Source organism: Danio aesculapii, chromosome 16 (assembly GCF_903798145.1).
Source record: "Danio aesculapii chromosome 16, fDanAes4.1, whole genome shotgun sequence".
In the NCBI taxonomy this organism is placed as follows: domain Eukaryota; kingdom Metazoa; phylum Chordata; class Actinopteri; order Cypriniformes; family Danionidae; genus Danio; species Danio aesculapii.
In genome coordinates, this window is record NC_079450.1 from 21,477,271 (window position 1) to 21,495,106 (window position 17,836).

At 34.3% G+C, this 17,836-nt stretch overlaps 2 protein-coding genes across 12 annotated transcripts in view; one reads left to right on the forward strand and one right to left on the reverse strand.

Moving 5' to 3' along the window:
- ptprub (protein tyrosine phosphatase receptor type Ub) overlaps nt 1-17,836 on the forward strand; it is a 445,346-nt gene that overhangs the window by 356,606 nt on the left and 70,904 nt on the right. For all 10 annotated transcript variants that reach the window (XM_056474629.1, XM_056474631.1, XM_056474632.1 and 7 more), the window contains one exon: nt 5,709-5,896. In XM_056474629.1, coding sequence (XP_056330604.1) covers nt 5,709-5,896 — 188 coding nt within the window. The remainder of the gene's footprint in view (nt 1-5,708; nt 5,897-17,836) is intronic.
- Nucleotides 8,534-13,083, reverse strand: LOC130242749 (uncharacterized). Of its 2 annotated transcripts, XM_056474640.1 has the most exons (4): nt 12,902-13,083; nt 12,632-12,809; nt 12,291-12,418; nt 8,534-11,806 (listed from the first exon to the last, which is right to left on the reverse strand). In XM_056474640.1, exon 4 carries the CDS (start codon nt 11,467-11,469, stop codon nt 9,031-9,033), a length of 2,439 nt encoding a protein of 812 aa, XP_056330615.1. In that variant the 5' UTR covers nt 11,470-11,806; nt 12,291-12,418; nt 12,632-12,809; nt 12,902-13,083; the 3' UTR covers nt 8,534-9,030. The 2 variants fall into 2 exon arrangements, with proteins under 2 accessions (XP_056330615.1, XP_056330616.1); XM_056474641.1 differs by lacking the exon at nt 12,291-12,418.

The window sequence follows — 17,836 nt, forward strand, 5'->3', positions numbered from 1 at the left end:
AGATGTGACACCACACCCGCACTTACACACACGAACACACACACACCTCAACTTGAACTGTCATCAAAAATTTATCTCATAAAATGAATTCAGAAAAAGTTCTTTATTGTCATTGATGGGTTATTAAAGGGTTAGTTCACCCAAAAATGTCAATTTTGTTATTAATTACTCATCCTTATGTCGATCTCCTGAGACCTTCGTTCATCTTCAGAACACAAACTGAAATAATTTAGATGAAATCCAAGAGCTCTCTGACACTCTAGACTGCAATAGTCCCGATTAGGCATGGGCCGGTAAAAGAGTTTGGACAAAAATATCACGGTTTCACAGTATCATGGTATTATGATTGCTGCACTAAAATATATTCTTTTTAAATGTCTGAGTGAAAAACAAACAATTTTTTCCCTTTTTTAATACAATATATATGTTGAGAAACATTTTAAATATTTTTGAAACAGTAAACATGTCAGGCTAAATAATTATTGAATATTCTGTTGTCCTAACAAAAAAAACTAAAAAAAAGTCAATAAAAAATTGTCCACATACCTTAGGAACGGTATTGCAGAAAAATTTGGCGGTTTTAAAACCTTGACCTTTTGAAACCGCGGTATACCTTGCAGTGTTTCCTCTAGGATTTTTTCCAGCTGTGGCGGCAGACTCTGTTGGGCATTTTACACAGATCTACCAACTACATGTGGCATTATTTCATTGACAAATGTCGCGAGCGCAGTATAAAGTCGAGATCGCATTCATGTAATAGCCTACGAGCATGTCAATCTCTGTGCTCGAGCGCCGATTTCCTCTGCTCGTGCACAAAACTTCTTGCACGCCCTCAAATAAACGCAGCTTAAGTGTAATTTAGCGCATTTATGTAACGAGAAAGTCTCCAACATTTATTAGATTTGCTAGGAATATTTATGAATGTCTCAAACAGACCTACAGAGCAGCATTAATGCGTCCTGAAGTAAAGTGAAACGGCTATAAACTCCAGCAAGATAAAGTTATTGTATGCAGAACCACAGACCTTTATCCATAAATAAATTATAATTATGGAAACTGTGTTTATCATAACTGAAAGCTACGCCGTGTTTGCTGGCCTCACGCATCATGCACTGTCTGACACGTCTGTCAGTCAGTCAGTCAGTCAGCATGTCACCTTAAAGGGTAAAACAAAGAATGCACAGCACTACAACGATTACAAGTTTGCGTTGTTATAATTCACTTACCTTTTAATACGTTTTGGGTGCGATTATAACCCGCTATTTAAAAAAAAACGACCCAATGTTTTGAATGAGAAACTGTAATGTAGCCGTGGCGGGATAAATTTTGTTGTGGCGCCACGGACTGTATGTAATGTAGCGGAAACCATGACTTGGTTATCGTCTCATGCCTAGTCCCGACACATTTATAGTCCAGAAAAGGAACCAAAAACATTCTCAAAACATTCCATGTGACTTAAATGGTTCAACTCTAGTCATATGAAGCTCCAAGAACACTTTTGTGCACCTTTACTATGGGGAGTTCGACGTATTGCCATTAGCAACAGGCAAATGCTGTGTTGTCGATACTAAACACGCAGTCTGATCTGATGCAGACAACAGTAAAATAAAATTTTTACAGGTTTTTTTGGAGCACAAAAGGGTTTTTTGGAGCTTCATATGATTACAGTTGTTTCTTTTGGCTTCCTTTCTGGAATTAAAACTTATTGAGATGTCACTATGAGGGAGCTTTCCGATTTCATTCAAAATATCTCAATTTGTGTTCCAAAGATGAACGAAGGTCTCAGGAGATTTGAACAACAAGATAGTGATCAATTAATAATAGAATATTCAGGAAAATGTACTCACTATTTACTCACCCATGCTTGGTTTCAAACCTTTGTGAGATCCTTTCTTCATGGAGCACAAAAGAAGATATTTTGAAGAAAGCCAAAAAGCGTTTTTCAAAGTATCTTCTTTTGAGTTCAATGGATGAAAGAAACTCATAAAGGTTTGAAACACGTAAAGGTTGAGTAAATGATGACAGAATATTCATTTTGGGTGAAATGTCCCTTTAAGATCCATAGAACTTTTTAATTTAACAAAAGGTACTTTACACCGAAAGTTCCTCTGGGGAGCTCACTGTGAAGTTTTGTTTTGTTTTGTTTTGTTTATTTCTGACATCTTTTTTATGTTAACTGCTTCATTAAAACTGCATTATTTATGCTGATTTGCTTGATGAGAACTGGGGTAGGTCTGAAGGGTTAAAGTGTTGAAGGAATATTTCACTCAAAAAAAGTGCCATTTCTGTCATCATTTACTCACCATCATGTTGTTCCAAACACTTCTGAGTTACTTTCTTCTGTGAAACATAAAGGCAGAATTTTTAAAGAATATCACTTGAAAGAAAAGTGAATGAGGACTGGAACTGTCAAGCTCTAAAATGACACCAGAAACCATAAAAGCGAGATAAAACAAATCTTCTGAAGCCATTTGATAGTTTTGTTTTTTTTTTTTTTTTTGTGAGAAGGTGCATTCATACCATGTGAGAATTGTGGTAATTATGAAATTCTGACTAGTAAAAGATGCTTAGATTCTTGTAAAATTTGAACTTGTAAACCACTGTACCACCTGACTGCCATTCATTTAGGATTTGACCATTATGCTTCAGAAACACATATTAGCAAATATGAGGATATATACACCTCAGTATTGTATTGTCGTATGTGTTGTCATCTCAAAATTGCTATAACTATGACATGGTGTAGATAAATAAACAAACTTTTAGTAATTTTTCACTTCCTGTGAAGAAATTAGAAAATTAATAGTTTTATTGAAATCTTTTTAGTTGAGCCAGTTCACAAGAGCAATCTGAATCATCTAAAACTTCCCTTATAATTAATAATTTTATTGTTTGAAATGATTTAACTGGTGTTGCAGTATTATAAGCTTTAACACAGAACTTATTAATGACACCTTATCCATACTTTCCAACAACTCATATTCCAGCAGCTTTCATATATTCCATTCTTTTTTGCAGAATATTATTGGAAACAATCATAATATTGTATTATCATGTATGCAACATACAGTAAACAGTAATATTTTCTCCAATAATATTATAACAAATAAATAACAAATCCGGTATATCCAGATGCATCAGAATAATGTAGCTACTAGCTAACAATATTTATATATTATACTATACTACGCCTGTCTTATCTGCCTCAGAGCTAACTTACCTGAACTGTCTCTATCAAATGTCCAGTCTGCATCATTCTCATGGTCACTAAAACCCATCTCATCCACATTTTCATCTGCCAGTTCTGTTCTTTTCTTCTTTAATTTACCGTAGAACATGGTGGTGCTCACTAATACACTGATTCCTGTTTTCATATCTATTCTAAAGTAGTATTGCCATTAAAACTAGATTTTATCCATGATGCAAATGCCATTGACATACAACTAATCAACATTATATTACTAGCATTCATGTTGTTATTGTTGCAACTTACAAGTTCACAGCTGACCTTGCTAGCTAGCTAACCCATTGCAATATTGCACGTTCCACTTTTGCACAGTTTTGCCTTTTGGCAACACTCACATTTGATTGATTTAAAAAAAATTAGTTTGATTAAAAAAATTTAGTTGTGAATATGTCATCATAACTTACTGGGGATGATGTTTCAGATTTTTTTGTGGATCTGACATAATTTGATCCTTTGTTTTTATTGATGTTTACATTTGCATTTAGCAACTACTCACAACAAACGCCAGTCTGTCAGAAATCGCACTACAGAAGAACCCAGCATGTCATGTGACTTAACCAAAACACATCATTGGCTACATTAAGGTCTTCTCTTTCCAACAAAAAAAGTTTATGTTGGTCTTAAAGAAACAGTGGCAGGGAAATGAACATAAGTATCATGTTCCCATATGGTAACACCGTGCAGGGTTTATTTTGTTAAATCAAGTTAAAATAACTTTGACATTTAAAAAAAAAAACAACAGAAGCACAACTGAATTACTGAAAATGAAAAGTCCTTCAGCATATACCCTATTGTATTTCAAATGATTAAAAATGTCTTGGCTGAGAAATGGTTTAAACCTAATAGTTTGAAGGATGAAGGCAAAGCACGAAGATCAACAATTAAATAGCTGCTTAAATAGGATTTGGGGCTGTACTGTAAAAAAAAAACTTAGACTTAATAACATTTTAGTGGCAAACTTCTGTAAATAATGTTAAAAAATAATGTGTAATAATGCATAAAACCTGTAATAAAAATAATTATTAATTTATTTTGTTTTGTCATAAATAAAAAGTGCAATAATGCATGAAACCTCTAATAAAAATAATTATTATTTTATTTTGTTTTGTCATAAATAAATAGAATAAGTTAAGTATTAAATATTATGCATTTTGCATTATTTTATTTAGCTCAGTGATTCAGTAATCTAGTCGCAGTGGTTAACAAAATGTCAGTGAATAGCAAACTAAACTTTATTGCAAAAACAATTTAAATAAAATTAATTATAAGTTATATAGACTTATATAGACTTAACCCTATATGCTTCTATCACATTAATTTGAAACGTAAATACCATTAAAATTGAAATAATGTTGTCAATTTTCAGATTTAATTGAAATTGTTGAAACTGTTAAAAGAAAACTATTTGCAACTATGAAAAATGTAAGAAGGCAGAAAAATAATGGAAACCATCTTCTTTTAATGTACAAAAACATGTTTCCCCTCACACTCACAGGTGCTAAAATACAACAGCATGAAGCGCTAACAGTAAAAATAAAAAGCGCAAATGAGCGGCTGCAGATTTTCAGTCACGTACACAATTAAAGCCAAGCTCAGGGACTTACTAGGTCACCTCCTGTTAATTTGTCCTCATTTGTAGTCAGTGCGAAAGCTTTATCAAAACCACAGTTCCTCAGTAATCGTTCAGTCTCTCACAGCTCTTAAATATTAAATGTAGCGCTGTCCACATTCTCGCATGAGCCTTACTATAACTGCTATTCTCATCTGACATAAAAAATATTAATCCTTATATAAAGATAAATCTGGAAACCTGTGAGAAATTGAGAGGACGAACGGTATATTTCAAAAATGCACAAGCACTTTATGAGAAGAAAATGGTCCACCCCAAAAAACCTCACCCTTAAAGGCACCACAAGGTTTTCAATATAGAAGAAATTCTGAAAAATAAAAGATGAGAAAATGTTAATAATATCCGATTCAAAGGTATCTGACTCTGCAGGCACTGAATAGTTGATGTCTCAAAGAGAGAGATGTCTTGATCATGATGAAGTTTTAATGGCATATCTCAGAGCCGTCTTGCCAGATTCGAGGAGTCTACTGTGTGGAATGCGTCGTCTGGGTTTCTCCTTTTCTATTTCCGTTGAGGAATGACTAGCAGACTGCTAATTTATTTGAATACACAGCCGTAGTCATGAATTCATAATTGCTCCCTGATCATATTTTTGAATACCAATTATAAACACAGAAGATGAAGTACTATAAAGGGGATGATAATTCTCAGATTGACTTCATCATTATAAATGTTTTATTATTTGTTATGAAATACATTTGGGTTATTAAGTGAAGCTTTGGTACGATTGTTGTTTTATATGTATTTCATTTTGAATGTGTTTTTTGTGTATGCTTATATGAAAGATGTCATGTACTCATTTGTTCTGTGTTTGTTTATTTTTTGTTAAAGGCGATCCACGGAGCTCCATGAATGAGTCCAGCAGTCTGCTGGGTGGGTCGCCCAGGCGTCAGTGTGGCCGTAAAGGATCTCCCTATCACACGGGTCAGCTTCACCCAGCAGTGCGTGTGGCTGATCTGCTACAGCACATCAACCAGATGAAAACAGCTGAAGGTTATGGATTTAAACAGGAGTATGAGGTAGGTTTTATTATTTTTATTTATTTATTTTTATTTATTTATTTATCTTTGACTTGCAATATGTGAACCATACGTTCACATACTTTGTAACCATCCTTTGATTCACATACGCCTAATTTTTTTAAATTTAGTATTATTTTCTGACTGGCATATCAACTACTTTATTTAATATATATTTGAATTGGTTTAATTTACTTTTTTTTATGTATTTTAATATATTTTTATTTATTTTATATTAATTTTTTTTGTTAAAAATATATTTTTTTATTGTCTTTGTTTTATTTTTTATTTAATTTAATATACTTTTATATATTTTTATTATTTTATTTTAATTTATTTAATTTATTTGTTAATTATTTTACTTTATTTTATTTCATTTAATTTAATATTTTATTTACATTTTTTATTATTTTATTTTATATATTTTTATTTTATTTTATTTTATTTTATTTTATTTCAGACATGTAAAACCTGGAAAAGAAAATGGGATTTACATTTTTGCTCAAGGATATCTTTTTTATTTGCTACTGCATACTTTGTCAAATCCCCAAGTTATTTCTTCCTCTATAACTCTCAGCCTGGAAACTTGAAATATGTCTTTGCTTCTTAGCTGATGTAAACCTGCTCTCTTCCTACCAAAAATTACATAACGCCAGCTAGATAGATAGGAACTGGAGATTTCTGCTAGCTATTGATTTTTTTTTATCTGGTGTACTTTATGAATGTCGCTTACAAAGGTTGACTGGTGTTTAAATACCCTTTATAACTGGTATTTAACAAATTAGTTTAACAAACAATTGTTATATGTACTGTATAGTAAAAGGGGACCAACTATGCCCCCTTTTACAAGTCTCTGATATCCCTAGAGTGTGTATGTAAAGTTTCAGCTCGAAATACAGCTGCTTCAAACTCAGGGTTGTTTATGCTAATGAGGGAGAGATCATCATTAATGGGTGGGGCTTTCTCACTCTGATGACATGTACAAAGGGAGAATGTCAATCAAAGTGTTTCTGCTGACTGTTTTTAGCAAGTGTGATTATAGAAATTGCATAAATTAATTAGAGGCTGGCTTTATTCACACACTTTTGCCACACAACTGTGTTTAAACCTCTTATAAAGGTGATTTTTGCTTATTAGGTCCCCTTTAAGCAAACAGAAAATCAAGAGAATGAGGTATTTATAATAATAGTAAAATTCCATTTACTGTATAAGCATTTTTACAGATGCCAGTAATTGAGATATTGACGTAACTATTCCTGTTGTTAAAAAGATGCTTACTGTAAATAGCGGTTTGCTGATTTGGAGTTTTATTTCAGAGGAAACCGCATCTACCCTTTAGGCTTCTATTAGTCAGGCTTTAATAGCACATCTTTGAAAACGGTTGAGCAAGAGGTTTCCGCCATAATAATATAAATCTTTCACAGCTGCCCTCACAGATTTTCTGGTTCATTCAAAGAAGTCAGAATATGCTTGGGCTTTAGTGTTGTTAGCAGTGCCACAGTGGAGAGGGACCATCGGCGTGAACAGATCTCCAGCTTCCAGAACTCATCGTCTACAGGCCTTGTCAAAACAACTTCAGCACTGAATCCTCCACACGAAACACACCATTAATGCAGAGATGCATGTTTATGCTCAAGCACACACTCCAGACGTCTTATCGCCTCTCAACAATATGACATCCTCACACTGCTGTCGTGCGCTGCTGAAGTAAAGCTGCTCATTCCAGCTTGAGATTGTCAGATGGTTTTTTAAAACATGGCAGCTTGTTTGCTGCTCATCAACCAGCCAAACCAGCTTGACCTCAACCTAGTCTAGCATAGCCTGACATTTGACTCAACAGCATAAAGTCTGCACTACGTTTTAGCTTGTTTTGACCAAGAGCCAACTATTCTGACTGAAAGATTTCTGGGTAACACTTAATTTTTACATTGTTCCTGTTGTAAGTATGCCATCTACAGTAGCTGTGGTGAAAAACCAATTGAGAAATCAATTCAAAGATTTTCAGAAAACATCATTATTCTATCTTAAATCAGAGTACACAGCAAATTTGCCAGTGTACATTTTACACCACAGGTGTTGAATTTAACACTTTTCTGGTGTCTATATGAGTCCCACCAGCCAAGTGTCCAGATTACACTTTGAAAAGTGTTGAATATGTACACCTCTGCAGTGTAAAATATTTTACACTTAGAGTGTAAAAATGCACACCACATTAAACATTTTTAACACCTGCAGGGCAAATTGTCCAGTGTACATATAACTCCTCAGGTGTTAAATTACACTCTCTTCTGGTGTATATACGAGTCCCACCAGCCCAGTGTACAAGTTACTCTTTGAAAAGTGTTGAATATATACACTTAAGCTGAGTAAATAATTTTACACTAAGAGTGTAAAAACTATAAACTAGATATAGTGTATAGTAAATACTCCATCACCATAGCCAGGTCATATTCAGCATAAATTCAATTTTTCTTTGAACTAACATGAGTAAAAGTTAACATTTTCCACACATGAAACTCATAAAGATAAGTGTATATTTAAACATTTTAACACCTGGAATAATAACAAAATGTAAATAAATTCTTCTGTTAAAGCCTTATTAAAATAAGTGTTTAGCGCATAAATTAAACAATCATGGAGAGTTACAAAACAGAATTTATTTTCTTTAAAATACACAGCACAGGCAACATTAAATCACTTCACAGAATATGCATTTCATACCTGAAAACTTTAATTTGTCATTAATGTCATTTTTTAGACAAACATTTGTCACATTGAAAAAAATGCAGTGGAAATGTTTAATATTTTACTTGTCACTGCCAAACCTAAACAAGACAACATGAGCTAAAGCCCCATTCCTGAACTAAAACGCTTTAGAAAAGTATAAAAGTAATTTTTGCATACAGTTGTTTAAAAAAACACATGGATTAAAACCACAGCAAAAATCATTCAAAAAGGGGGATTTCCTTGAAATTAGTAATGTTCAACAAAAGCACACTTTCAATTTCATAAGCAAGCAAAAACCGCTGTCCATCAAACAATATCAGACGTTTTACTGAGCCCAGAAATAGCATCTTTCAAATCTAAACATACAGGAAAGCCTCAGCAATGTACCATCACTGAACTAAAGTGGTTCATATGAAAACGTGTACAGGAACTATATAAAAGTCATTTTCCTCCAATCCATAACTTATCTGAAGGTCGAATGGCCTAAAAAAACGCAAGGTTTCAACATTCAAAAGGGAAACTTTTCTACAAAGCTCCTCCTTAACCTTAAAGGAGTGAAGATGTTCAACAAAGCATACAGTTTCAAATTCACATGTCAGCAAAAAATACTGACTGTCAAATGCAATAATATCAGTAATTTTACTGAACACAGGAATGTCATCTCTTAAATCTGAACAAACAAAAAGGCCTGACCGATACTCAGTTCCAAAACAAGTAATCCAAGAAAGATGATCTACATTACTTTCATTGTCAATTTGCAGTCTTTCTGCAATGAATTCACAGTCAATCAGGTCACAAAGCTGAACGCTTGTTGCAGGCCCACAGTCAATATTCTTAAATGGCTGAGATTCCCAGTGGTACGCAATACACATCTGGTGTTTTAGCGCTAAAGATTTGGTAATATTTTTGAAATTCTTCACACTTCTTTTGAAAAAGCGATGTTTCGCCTCATAACGCATTCCCCACACATGAACCAGCGGGCCTATCTTCCTGATGCATCTGGAATAATGGGTCATGAAGTGGTGCTTAGGAATGAGATTCCTTGGGTAAAGTTCTTTAAACAGTGTGTGGTGTTCACAAATCAGATGCTTTAAATAAATAGTCATGCCCTCTGAGATGACTGGAGAAAACACAATATTTATTATCTGAAGTAAAAGCAGTAGCAAACTCCAGTGTTTATCTCCAACTTCAACCAGATCTCCAAAAATTAAAGGCAGATTTCTAATAAGGCAAAATGTCTGAATAGCATTGAGACCCAAACCATTCCCAGCTTGTTCAAAATTAATCATGGTTGGTCTGTTCTTACGTTCAACAAAGCCATAGTTAAATGAGTAAATTCTATTGCTTGCAGATTGTGAAGATATAATGCTGCTGTGTGATAGATGGTTAAAAAGCAATTTCATTTCTAACTGTCCTACACCTTCTAATATATCATGCATTATATCAAATGCAAAATTGTCCAAAATATTAAAATACTGTAGCTCATTCAGCAAACATGTTTTTTTCACACCAAAGGATGATTGTGGACCAGCATCTGAAAAGAGGCTTTGACAATGTTGAGCATGTAGAAGTCTGTCACGCAATATTATGTCTGGGTGGTCATCAGAGAAAATGTTCTGTGAAGCACATTTGTCAATCAAACAAAAACGACAAAAATAATTTGAGTTAAAAGATTCTACAAATCCAAAAAGTGTGTGCATTCCCAAATTATCTCCAGTTACTTGAGCTATAGTTCCATGGACAGGATCCTCTGAGATCGGCAATGTAATTCCAGATGTCTCAAGAATTTTAAAGTCACGCACAATTGGATCCAAAATGGCATTAAAGCCATATCGCTTTACATCTTGTGTGTGAAAAAGTGCCAGAAGATGAATATTCATTAAAGCAGAGTTTACCTTTGATGACAGGTTTCTCAAAACAAAATAAATACTTCCAATCTTATGGATTCCATGCTTAGAACCAAGGGGATTCGAAGTTTCAAAGTCATCATAGAAGAGTTGTATCTGAAGAGAATTTTGTTCTTTGGAAAAAAGAGGATGTTCTTTAAAATAGCTACCATCACAGAACTCTCTTAATATTTCTCCATTCTCACTTGGCTGGACAAAATGTTTTTGAATTTCTACATTTTTGAACATAAATTTCAAAGTCTGCAATAAAGGAACATATACAAATTTATCAGTAATTGGAACCTGATCATATGTGCCTGTAGTTCTATTGCGTCTACTGTCATATCTCACTCCTAAGGGTATTTCAATAGGTTCTACAACACCCCAGTTCTCAAAGAAATACTTTTTCCATTTTGTCTCAGTTGTGAAATTAGAGAATGGGTTGTCAAGATGGTCAAAATACTCTTCAACATCTGACCTGTGATCATCAGATACCAACTGAACAATATCCTCTCTGATGTTTGAATGCAATTCACTCACAAGCTCTTCCATATTTTCAGCCACTGATGTAATCACGTTGGAGGCTACTCCGCTACTCTGTAATTTTGCAATAACAGATGCACACATTTCTTGGGTTCTCAACTTTCTCTCATCAGTGTTTGAAGATGTTCCTGGATTTCCTGAAACTAAGTTGGAAGGTTGTGTTACAGATGCTGGTCCACTTTCAACAGAAGGAGCAGGGGAGGATTCAAATAAAGACATGTCAGAGAGCTCACTGTTGTGCCTACGTTGAAGATGTTTTCTAAACCCTGAATATGAAACAAATCTTAGACAACAATCATCCTGATTGCATACCAACTGTAATCTTCTGCCAGGATAAAAAGCATGAGAAAGTTTTAGATGGCGTATTAGCTCATTGACTGTACTGCAAGTCAACTTGCAAACAAAGCACCTAAACATTTTTAAGCTCTGCAGTAGTGTCCTAATTTAGAATCTTGGCTCGAAGATCCCTGACTCGAGGGCTTTCATGAGTGACACCAACATCAATGTTGTAAACCGTTGTTTGAAGAAACGTGTACATACTGTGTAAAGCAGCATCATATGAAATGCCGAACACATAATGTGCTTTGAAAAGCTCATAAAAAGCAGCCAGAGAGGACATCGCCTTGCAGGGAATGAGTTGTCCATCCACGATGATGTAATAGTCATGGATGCAATTCTTCAAAGTTCCGACTGCCAAGATGTACGGCTGTGTTGTCTGTCCTGCCCTCAGCACGTCATCGAAACTGCAACAGGACTGAAAAAAAATTAATAAATTTAAAAAAAGTAAAACAAAAATTTCAGTATTTTACAAAAGAGGGTATGATGTACATCTAAAAATTACAGATCAACCGTAAATTTGCTCCAAACACGTCTGCAAAATAAATGTTTGAATTCAGCCACAAAGTGTGTACAGTAGGCCTGTCACAAATTCAAATTTTTGTTGTACGATATATTGTGACAAACAACATTATTGTTATGCAAGACTATTTTATGCTATTTAAAAAAAAAAAAAAGCAAATCATATGGTTCATGAAAATTCATGGTCAGTGCAGCACTAGTCATTGCAAAATGTGCCTAGTTTATTAAATTAAACATTTTGCAAAAATTTGTGTCATGTAATAGTTACTGCAGTTTTTTTTTTTGTAATCATTTACCACTATTTAAGTTAATATCCATTGTTAACTTGCATCTTAGAACATTTGGAACACTAATTAGTCCGACCCAAACACAAAGTATACCTTGTGGAACCTTACTATGTGGTTTAATGCTTCTTGGACACTGATCTTTACAATATTCTTCTTTCCACTTGAAGGTGGTGGAAGGAGATAGAGAAGCAACAACAGTGAAGACATGTCACTGTCCCACTCTAAAAGTCAAGAAAAGGAAAACATCATGGCCCATTATTTTTAAAACAAATGCATATGATTAATCACATCCTTTCAGAAAACAACATGGCCCATAATTGTTTCAATCTACATGAATTAAATCAAGATAATCTATGTGTATGACTTAAAATTACTTATAATAAAGCCTAAAAGCCATAAAAGAAACACAATTATTGCGATACATAAATAACTACCTGTAACTTCTTGACTGCTTTCACATTGCTCTGCAGACTCGATCAGACGACTCAGATGAAATGACTGGGTCAGGTTTTTGGCTTCTCCAATTACTTTGTGTTTAAGAGAAGATCCCCACTTCTCCAGAAGCTTTGCTGAAGTCTCTACTCCAAACAGCAACTCAAAGTCTTGAAGCACCTAATGTTTTATATAGATTAAAACAGAAATGTCATGTCACATCAGCAGATTAAAATCCATTTTAAACCACCATCAGTTGGTGCAGCACATACCAGGCCTTTTGTGTCAAGAAACCTAGGGAATATATTGAAAACAGAAGACGACTTTTCAGGATTGCGGATCAGTTCCTGGCGATACTGGAAAGTAGATTTCATCTTTGCAGCCACTTGCTCCAGATCAGAACAGTGTTTTAGAAATGAAATGGCTTCCTGGCAGCTATCTCCCTCTAGCTGTATCTCCGTTGTCAAAAACGCTCTTTCAGTTATAGGGCCCCTCCTCTCAGAGATGCCTTGTGGAATGCTGGTCCTACTGACTTGACTGTTGCGCTGAACCGTTTTCAGTCTCCAGGCTATGTATCCAGAGTTACCTTCTGGATCATAAAAATGTTCCTGCAATAAAAAAACAAGATGTTTTAGTTAAATTAAAAAGACACTATTTATTTTTTAGGGAAAATAAACTACAACTCACATAGCCTCTTTTGGAGTAGGGATCTTTGAGGGAGGGGAACAGAGTCACTATTCCAACAGCATATATAATTCGTATTTCTTTTGGTGGAATGTTCCTAAGAAGATAAATAAAATTAAGTGTGTAATATGTAGTAAACTGTGTACTTTATTAAAACAAATAACTAGAACATGGCTGCTGCTTCTGCAGAGTTTAATCTTTAACAAGCAATACAGACTTATGCTGTGTACAAACTCATAGTACACATACTACCATATGTAAACAGTATGTAAGCAGAGTACCATTTCCAAAAACAAAGTATTAATAGGACACTGAGTGAGAAGTATTTAGGTAAATTACCGTCACAAAGATTCTGAAATGCACATATGCACACTTTACTATCCCATGATGAGGTAGTGAAGTGATGCAACAGTTTTGCTGCACAAGGTAACACTTTGTACAACCGATTTTCATTTATACCCCACAATATTAACAATCATTTACCCAGACTTTACTTCTATCAAACCTGCTAGACTTTTTTTATGAACACAAAAAAATAATTTGAAGAAAGTTGAAAACCTGTAACCATTCACTTCCATAGTATTTGCATTTGCTACTAACAAAGTCAATGGTTACAAGTTTTCAGCTTTCTTCAAAATATCTTATTTTGTGTTCAACTGAATAAAGAAAGCCATAAGGGTCTGAAACTATTTAAGGGTGAGCAAATAGTGAGTAAATTTTTAGTTTAAATGTCCCTTTAATATGCAAAATTGGACTCAAGTTTCTAGACAGTTCAAAGATTTTGATTTGAATGTTCAAGTCTGTTAAAAAGGGATGGGTCCACCAAATTATCCAGCTTATGTTTTACGCAGCGGATGCCCTTCTAGCTGCAACCCATCAGTGGGAAAATGGTTACATGTTTACAACATTATTCAAATATCTTCTTTTGTGTTCAGCAGAAAGAAAAAAAAAACAAGTAAATGGTGAGTAAATGATGACAAAATTTTCAGTTTTGGGTGAACTATCCCTTTAAATTGGGATGACAATGCATTGTAAAAACAGCTTATATTTATATACTTTACCCATGTTTTTCAATCATGTCTCCAACTACAGCATTCACAAGAATTCGCCTTGTAGAATCTGTGATTTTCCCAGTTGCTCTGTACTCCTGAAAAATCTTCTCCCCTGCACTTTTTTTCCCCAATACATCTTTTACAAGCTTAAAAACAAAGATAAATTGATCAAATCATTTCATAAAGCAACATTTATATAGGTTTTAATCATGTAATCTACCTCCTTGGCCTCAGTAAATTGGTCGTCAGTTCGAGGTCTTTTTGTTGAGAGAACAGAAACACAGCTGTCTGTTGGTGACACCGTTTTCATTTCACTTGAAAATTGAGAGGTTGGTGGGGCAGTAGAATCTAACAAGAAAATGAAATGTTACAAATACATAACTATTTAAAACACACATATTTGCATTTGCAGCCTTGCAAACCTTCTGTAGCCATAGAATCAACAATTGTCCAAAGTGTGTCAGGCTTTTGTTCCATAATATCAGCAAAAACATCTTCATCCACTTCAGTTCCGGTCTCGTCTGCCAAATAAATGGTATGATCTGGAGATATACCAAATTTCTCCTTGACTACACAAAATGGCATAAAATAAATAATATAATTAGGTGAATAGAAAAACAAATATTTAAATAAATTACAATTTTCCATCAGTTGTTTCATGATATCTGTTTCTAAACGTGTTTTAGGGTAAACTAATATATAGACATTAGCCAAAAAACAAACAAACAAAAAAATGCCAGGTATCAAAAGAAACTGTATGAAAACTTACCTTCCCGTATAAGGGCATCATATGCCAATACTGGAAGCTTCATGTATCTCTTACGAGCTTGATACTGTACTTTAAACAGCATTCTGTTGATCATCTGGTTAGAAATAAAAGATATGATTATAATAGAGTTTGGTAATAAACACTAACAAACAAAAAAAGAAAAACATTTACATAAATAAATATCAATGTTCTTCAAAATTCTAAGTCTGGTTTACCACATTTCTTTTACAACATGTAAAAGTAGACATCCAACTTTGCACATTATGGAGAGTTTAACATTCTGTGGATTCTTGCAATAGTTGGACAAGTCACAAAAAACATTAGATTCAAATCTTTGCACAAAACCGGTCTTAGTGCAGGATTTTAACTCGAAATATAATAAAAACATTGACTGGTTAGTACATTTTTCCTTTAAACGTCGATGAAAATAATATTAGTAAATAGTAACATTAGACTTTTCCAGGAGAAAGATGATAAAACGAATATTAGAATATATTATCAGTAACATTTGCAGTATTAATAAAACATTTACCACAGCAGCAGACGTCATACACTAAATTGCTATCCTTAATGTAAAACGGTATAACTTAAAAGTTAAGCTAATGAGTTTGTTTTCAAGCAAAAATGGAAAGGAAAAACTTACTTTTTATTCTACTTGCTTCATGCATAGTTCGTTATTTTTCCAGCGTGACACGCAAGGCGTCGAGTCTCCGTTTGAAAAAAGGAACACTAAATCAGTGTACATTAACCCGCCTTAAAATCTTTCAAAAATATACACACTAGCTGACGGCAAACGTAAAAGAAATGCTGTTAACGGTATACATGTACGGATACTAATTCATTCTCCACATGCCCGACCAGAATCACTTACAGATATCGTGTACCATGTGTAAAATGCTCAATAGCACATAATTTGCGACGTTAAATAATAAATTGGATTACATTGGTTGATTCAGTCACATTTAAAATAAGTTTCAACAACATACCCATACCATTTACGCACAAACGAATAAACAGACGGTAAAAAATTTGATTTTAAGCATGTGTAAAGATAGGAAAGCTGTCTAAAACTAAATTTATGAGTGACATTTTATGAGGCATTCGCAGTAACGTTAAAGGCAGAAAGCGTAACGTTACACTACTCTGCAATACTCTCTTTGTTAAAATAAAATTACTACGTTATAATTTCGATAAAACGTACAAAACAACTCACCTGTTTTGGCATTAAATGAGCGGAAAACTTGCTGCTGCCATTACCGCTCCGCTCCGTGTTGATGACTCACGAGAAGGTCCTGTATGTAAAATATACACTGAAGTGGTGTAGAATCCCGCGCCAAAAATCATTTAAAATGATTCGTGACATTAAGGTTTTACAAAAGTATTTAGGACAATTTGTGTAATTAACAAGTAGCCCAGGCGTATATATAACATTACAAATAAAAAAAACTGCAGTTTGTGCTATTAAATGAGGAAAATGACGTACCTCAACACCTGATGGCTTTGTGTGGCTAATGCTGTAATGATTCACGGGTATAGTCCCACAATCCCGGATTTTAAAGTTGCTAAACCGGCTTCTTAATTCTAAAATGTAAAAATTCCGACTCGCGTGTCTTTCGTTTGCTTTTATGTCAAGTTTCCAGCAGGAAACTGTCCAGCAGGAGCAGCCATTAATGAAAAGTTTATCGTCAAATGCGGACCGTATTGACTCAGTCACCTCAAGTTCCCGTATGTGCAATTAACACCGATGAGGAGTATGGAAAGGCAACACCAATAATGCACACTGTTAAAGTCACAATTTAACCCACATCAGCGTTAAAAACAGTATATGTACACTTAGATTTTAACACTAAAACACTACATGAGCTTACACCAGAAATTCAACACCTCACAATTTGCTGTGTAGGGATGTAACTAGGCTAACTTTTCAGATTAGTATGTAAAAAGTAAGGATGATTAAAAATGTTAAGCCACTGGAAATTACCATGAAAACTTGAGAAGTAAAAATGCTGATTTGATCATTTCACCAGCCATAGTTAACGTGTGGAGCTTTCACACTTGACATGGAAAGTATTGCACCATGAAATCTATTCATTTTTAATGGCTTGCTTGGTGCAAGTGCAGTGTGTTGCTGCAACAGCCAAAGCACTTGTGTATATGACGCAAAGTTCAAAATAGCTTAATATTACGTGGATATTCCACTCATGTTCTCATATACTTATCTACACAAGTCTACATGTTTACAATATATACAGTAATATATCCGTTCCTTCTGTAAAATTATTCTGTTTTACAAAATTGTATTATTTAATGATTTATGTAGTGCCTCAGTAGTTAGCATTGTCCATTCACAGCAAGAAAGTCGCTGGTTGGAGTTCCGGCTGAGCCAGGAGGTGTTTATGTGTGGAGTTTGCATGCTCACGTGGGTTTCCTCCAGGTGATATACATTTCTAAGCCAGAAACAGTGTTGTCAGATATAGCTGACTATTTTCAGCACAAAAGCTGCCCAAAACCCGCCAAAACGCACAAAAAAACATCAGACAAACAAATTTTAACCTCTGCCAATGAAATAATACTGTAAAAATGTATCTGTTTAACAGGGAAAAAAATCAAAACAAAAGAAGCCAGAACTAATAAAATAAAATTTTCAGAGTTTGCGTAAAAAAGGATTGGAGAGGTTCCCAAAGTCTCCTGAAATTGTCTTG